The following is a 6,643-nucleotide window of genomic DNA, read 5'->3' on the forward strand; positions in this document are numbered from 1 at the left end:
AAGGTTTCTTCTGAGAACTTTCTTTTAAATGTTAAAATCCAAATTATTTTATCAAAAATCTATACATTGTGTTTCTATATAGAGATGCTTGTAGCAGTTTGTTTTTTAATAGTAAAATTTTAGAAATACAAAATAAGGGAATGGTATTCCATTCAATGGAGCAGCCGTTTAGAATTGTTTACCAAAAGGTTTTAATGAAATCCAATGGCAGGGTACGGAATTGTATATATAGGCCACAAACATAACTTTAGGTTTTTTTCTCTTTTTTAAACACACATAATGTAAAATCAAAGTCTAAAAACAAAATACTCAATTAATTGTGGTTATTTGATAGGTAATGGGCTTGTGAGTGATTTCTATTTTTTATATAGTTTATATTTTTTTAGTTTTCTGGGGAGTATAAATTATTATAATAATTAAAAATGCATGTGTGTTTGTATATATTTTAATGTAATCATTCAACACTTGAGCTGTTTAGAACTCAGCTATCTGAAAAATCTGGACCACTGCTAAGATCCTGGAAGTAATAAAAGAAATTAACTCTGAGCAGCCAAAACTAATGTTACAAAACTCATAAAGTCAAGCATGATATGCCCCTCACTCAGGCCTTTGTACTCTTACTTTGCACACAGTTCTCGGGCCATCCACCACAGGCGGGCACAGCAAGCCCAAAGCAGACATTAACAATAGACAAGGGCCTGCAGATGAGGGCACTGTCTCAGGTGCACCGCCAGCCCGGCGGTGAGAGAGGACCCAGGGAAGCGTGGGTGAGGGCGGGAGAGCCTGACACCCAGACGCCACGCCACTGAGCGTCTTGTCATCTCTTCCCCTTGTCACAGTTCAGTCATACATGTTCATATCGATAGCCCAGCGTTATCAAGAAGATCCCCTTCTCTTCAACTTACTCTCTTTACGATTATAAGAAAGACTTTAATAAAAAGTTTCAAAAGGTATTGTTACATGTGGCTAAAAATGGGGGAAAGACAACATGTGGTGATTGAAGGGCAAACTCTAGACACGGAGACTTTCCTGACTACCTGTAGTAACTGATTTCTTTACCATTCTCCAGGGGGAGCATTTTCCTGTTACTTGGGCTTTCCAAATTGTATCTGATACTGTCATTACCTGGGTTCTCCTAAAAATCTAAAGGAACTTTGATGTCAGGATGTCAGAAAATGCTAAAGTCTGTACCTTGCAAAACCTTAGAATCCATCCATTAAAATAGGAGTAGCACCCCAGAGCTTAGAGACAGGCTGGGTGGGTTAAATGAGAAAGCCTATGTAATGGCATTTAGCTTGAGGTCGGGCATTTCATTAGCGGGTAGCAAATGTTAGTTGAATCTGAATGTGATGTTCCCACTTGGGACGCAACAGACAGCATGGGCTCTGGAGGCAGACCGAATCTAGTTCAGATGTGGGTTCTGCAGCCTTGAACAAACCACATAACCCATCCACCTACCTACCTTTGCCACAAGGTAGATGTGAGGGTTCAGCTTTATTGATGGGCAAGAAAATCATGGCTCCCTTCCCATTATAGTTGAGGGGAGGGATGTCACACTTTGTTAGTTTTCTGTTGTACAAAGTTGTGGAGAGCTTTCAGAGAGTCTCAGAATCTGAGAGTGCTACAAAACCCCCTTTCCTCTTGTGTCGTAAGCACAGCTTGTTGTGCCCAAGCCTGTTCTCCTGCCCTGCCTTTTATCAGCCCCCTTGCAGCCCAGCAGAGAAGTGGAACAGGGTGCTTACGGGGTGGGGGCGGGTGGCAGTGGCAGTGGCGGTGGGGATTATCCTGTCATTCACCCTTCATAGCCATGAGTGGTCAAGCCCCGGACCTCTGGCTGTATTCCAGCGATAGCACCCTTCAGCATTCTAGGCTGGTTCACGTGATTTATCCCCCACTCCTGGGCTGGGGTGGCGACTGAAAGCTTGGCCTGGCTGCCCAGAGTAGAAAGTCTGTGGGTGGTGCTGATGCTCTGTTTTGGTTTGATTCCCTAGGCCCCCTGCAAAATCATTTAGAGAGGGATACTGTCAGCAAGTGGTAGAGTAAAAACAACAAGGTTGGCAAAAATGTGTGGCTTACCCAATTACTGTGAGTTTTGACAACATATTAACTGAAAACCTAGATTAAGGCCAGTAGATTTTTCTCTGTTTTGTTTCTCTTGAGAACTAAAAACAGTATTTTGCTGGTCTACTTGCCGTGTTTTCTCTGTGCACCAGTGACTACCCCTGATTATGAAATCTCTCCTGGCACCAACACTTACAGCCAAGCTACGGAGTCTGATGAGCCCATGGATTAGCAGCCTGGTGGTTGCCTTTTTGCAAGAAGAATAACCCTTTCTTAGGTGTCTGAGACCACAGGCATAATCGAGCATCAGAAAAAATCTGAGAAAAGAGGGAGCAGGCAGCTGGTACGAGGGCTTGTGGCTGTGGACAGAGGTGGAAGGGGCCCTAGATCCTGCCTTCTTTTTCAGGGCACTTATCACAACTGTAATTTGACAATGTATTATTTCGGTAATTATGGCTGTCTTTCTCCTGCAAGACTGGAAGCTCCTCAGAGGCAGACCTGCTCTGTCTTGCGTGTTTCCCCTCCCCAAGGCCTGGCTCGTGTGATAGCTGTTTGGTGGGTGGGTTTAGTTTCAAGTCTAGCCTCTGTGCCTGCCTCGTAGCTGCTGTTTTGTGAGCAGCCACTTCTCTGTATGTGTCCTCCTCTGAAGAATACAAGTCAAACGGGTCTTGTGTTTGCACCTCCTGTCTCTGGGCCCAGTCTTTTCGTACCGGTGTATTGAGCTGACTGGCTTCATCCAAGTGTAATATCTAGAACAGAGATCGATACTTCAGGATGGCTCAACTAGCACAGCATATCACATGACCATCATTTCCAGGGTCTAGATGCTCGACTTCCATTAAAAGTCGTGATTATTTATTGTTTCAGACTCAAGAGTAATAGTGTATTACCCTGCTTTCTTGACAGGGTTTTTGTGAGAACCAAGTGAAACGATATATATGAAATTACTTTAGAAACAAAATGCTTTGTATAGCGAAACAGTGATTGTTATTGCGGGCCCTGAAGTCTCTTCCTGAGAAGGAAGTGAAGTTCAGAAGAAGGCACTGAAGACCGAGTATTGTCAACCCTGTGTGTTTGCACATGTGTGTAAACCATGTGTGTTTACATAGCCTTATGATGGAGAAGCAGTTTTCCAAGTTAATGTTTCATTAAAAGAAATAGCTGGATCTAGGTATTAGATAATAACCTCTTAGGCAGGTATAGACATAGGTGCAGACCCCCACCCCGCCGGTTCCGTAACGCGCTGGGTGTCAGAAAAGCTGTTGATCACTGAGTCGTGAGTCAGGGGTTTTGGTTTAGCCTGCCACCACCTCCCTGAGGTTATCAGGAACAAGTCATGTAACTTCTCTGCCAAATAAGGATGCCTGCTTTATGAAGATAAAATAAGAGTTGAGTATTTTTTTAACATTTATTTATTTATTTTAGAGAGAGGGAGAGAGCACAAGCAGGGGGAGGGGCAGAGGGAGAGGGAGAGAGAGAATCCTGAAGCAGACTCCCCCACTGAGTGCAGAGCCTGATGCGGGGCTCAATCCCAGGACCCCACAACCATGACCTGAGCCAAAACCAAGAGTCAGCTGCCCAACCGACTGAGCCACCCAGGTACCCTAAGAGTTGAATATATAAAACAAGAATAAGGATATTGATAGCACTTCAGCCGTGGGGTTGATTACATCCCTCAGATAATTTTCTTTCAGATCCCATGCCTCCAGTTACTTCAACTCTTCCCCACACGGCATCGTTTCCATCCCCCATCCCACCCTGAGCACTGTCCTCTGGATATATTTTAGTGTGTCTTGTATCCTTCTTGAAGGAAGCTCTCAAACTTGAATTCAGAATGCTTCATGTTTTTTCTTGCATTTGGACACTACAATTAATGCTAAGGTTGATTATTATCAATTTTTATTCTCTCAAACCTAAGTATGTCGTTTCCTGTCTCTGGGTCCAGAAGGCTTAGGCTGAGTTCAGAAGTTGAAAGTAACTTCTCATTTTTGTTTGTCTTCCAGCGACAGACATCACACCTCCAGTGCAATCCCTGTTCCAAAGAGACAAAGCTCCATATTTGGAGGCGCAGATGTAGGATTCTCTGGGGGGATCCCGTCCCCAGACAAAGGACACCGAAAACGGGCCAGCTCAGAGAATGAGAGACTCCAGTACAAAACCCCTCCCCCTAGTTACAACTCAGCACTCGCCCAGCCTGTTCCCGCCATCCCTTCCATAGGAGAGTCCGAGAGAAAGACAACATCTCTGTCCTCCTCCCTGGATACCTCCTTGGACTTCTCCAAAGAAAACAAGAAAAAAGGAGTTGCTTTGGGTGACAGATTAAACGGAGGTCATGCGAGTGTGAACACTAGCCAGGAACAAGAAGAAGCCCTCTCCGGGCATGCAGCCACCGTCAATGGCACTCTGCTGCCCAGCGAGCAGGCTGGCTCCCCCGGCGTCCACCTCCCGGGGGACTTCCACCCAGTCTCAGAGCCCGAGCTCTGCTGTACTGTGGAGCAAGCAGAAGAGATCATCGGCATGGAAGCCACAGGTTTCACCTCAGGCGATCAGCTGGAAGCCTTTAACTGCATCCCGGTGGATAGTGCCGTGGCAGTGGAGTGTGACGAGCAAGTTCTGGGAGAATTTGAAGAGTTCTCCCGAAGGATCTATGCACTGAATGAAAACGTGTCCAGCTTCCGCCGGCCACGCAGGAGTTCTGATAAGTGAAGTGAGCAGACAGCCGGTAGGACCAGGACAGGGGCGCTGCCTAAAAGGATAAAGCTGCACTGGTTACCCCTTGTAATAATTATGACACAAAATGAATATTAATTAATGGAGGATATTCCTCAAAAAACAGACTTTGTAAATCAAGGAGGGACTCAGGATCATGTGTATCAGTGGGCCAAACAAAGTTAGATTTTGCTTGCAAGATTTGCTTTTCAGGCCTGACGATCGTTTTAAGGCAAAAGTCACTCTCTAGCTCGAGTCACCGTATAGGTATTTGTCTGCTTTTTAATTTACACTTCTGTGCTATCCTCAGAGGGGAGATGATAATATATAAATAATATAATAAACTCACTTTTAGTTTCTCATAAGCATTTGCCCTCACCATAGTTTATAAAGCTTGGGAAAACCAAATAATCCAAAAAAGGTTTTCACCATTTACTGAAAGACCTTTGACCATCCATGAGTTTGATGAATAAGAAGCACAATGGTCTCCTTACACCCAGGCCTCCCTGCCCCCGCCCCCAGTCACCCCATCTGCTGCCCCATCTTCACAGTGGATGGGTTGTGCACCCTGAAAACTGAGGACATCAGATTGACTGGTTCTTGAATGCAGAAGCCAACACCTTCCACCTCCCCAGCTTGGTATAACCCTGAAATCAGAGGAAAAACCTCACCTCTGTGGTAGATCCCAGGGGACGCTCAAGGACACCCCCCCCCCCCCCCCCCGCAAGATTACAACAGTCAGATGGTATCCAGTCCCCTTTGGGGGCCAGAGTTTCTATGTGGGCAGATGCTGTAGTCCAAAACCAGGCATGCTCTCTGGCAATGCACTCACCAGACAGAAATCCCTATATGTAAATTCCATGCTGATGTATTAAATTCCAGCTGGAAAGGAAGATGCTGGGTAGGATGTAGGATCTGGAGAGAGTCAGGCTGTCTGATGTGCAGACCACAAGGCAGTTGGGCTTAACTGGATGAAGAGGCTTAGATGAGGCGTAGATACCATTGGTGTATGTGCAGGTGTATTCGTAGTAAATCATGTTCTCGAAGTCCGGTTTCATTCCTGGAGCTCAGATCTCATTTGCTATTGCTCTATACTCTATATACCCAAGGACATTGCCTCAGGGTTGCAAGCTCTTTAAGGAAAATGTATGCATATCTCCATGTATTGTATAGAAGAATAAAAACTGAAGTTGCTTCGCTTGACCCGATTTGTTTTTTCCAGTTTTGACATTCATCTTGATCCTGCATCTCCATGTTACATCATAACAGGGCGAGCCTGAACCAAAACTGTGGCTGTGTCCACACTAATGTCATTGGCTTGAGTCAACATGGTTTGTGTAGCCACGCAAACACCCTCACACACTCACCACCCGGTAGTTCAGCAACAGCTGGACTCCGAGGTCTCGCGGTCCTTTTCATATATTGTCTAAGCACTCTTGGGCTCAAGTTCTCATTGACAACTACATTATCGAGGAGAATAGTTCATGTTGTTATTTTCCACATAGAGAGATCTCACTGAGTCCATGCTTGACAGACAGACCCGACCTGCAAGCAATTAAAAGCTTTAACTTGATCTGGAGAAATCCATCTTATTCCACAGAAAGAGGTGGAACTCCTCCAGACCTAACTCAGAAGCCATCTGTCGAGTCACAGCTTCTTCGCAGTGTACTGTCACTCATGTTAAGAGTCCACGAGGGGGGAGATAGCCGTGGGCCTGGCTCTACGTCAGACTGGGTTGTGTGGAGCCCTCCAATGAACTAACACCCACCCGCACCCCCCAAAAGGACAAGGTTTTGGAAGGACTGTGTTAGTATTGAACAATGGGAGGCACATCACATGTGGCTTAAGGTCCACAGATGGGAGTGGACTTTAA

At 45.5% G+C, this 6,643-nt stretch overlaps 1 protein-coding gene across 4 annotated transcripts in view; it reads left to right on the forward strand.

Moving 5' to 3' along the window:
- Nucleotides 1–5,973, forward strand: part of UVRAG (UV radiation resistance associated) — a 334,168-nt gene extending 328,195 nt beyond the window's left edge. For 3 of the 4 annotated variants that reach the window (XM_025894184.2, XM_073879729.1, XM_025894185.2), the window contains one exon: nucleotides 4,065–5,973. In XM_025894184.2, the coding sequence (XP_025749969.1) occupies nucleotides 4,065–4,767 (703 nt within the window). In that variant the 3' untranslated portion in view covers nucleotides 4,768–5,973. The remainder of the gene's footprint in view (nucleotides 1–4,064) is intronic. The other variant, XM_073879730.1, reaches the window with a different exon arrangement.
- The last annotated feature ends 670 nt before the right edge of the window (nucleotides 5,974–6,643 follow it).

This window comes from Callorhinus ursinus, unplaced genomic scaffold, assembly GCF_003265705.2.
Source record: "Callorhinus ursinus isolate GAN/ISIS: 27379988/994484 unplaced genomic scaffold, GSC_fseal_2.0 scaffold35, whole genome shotgun sequence".
Taxonomy (NCBI): domain Eukaryota; kingdom Metazoa; phylum Chordata; class Mammalia; order Carnivora; family Otariidae; genus Callorhinus; species Callorhinus ursinus.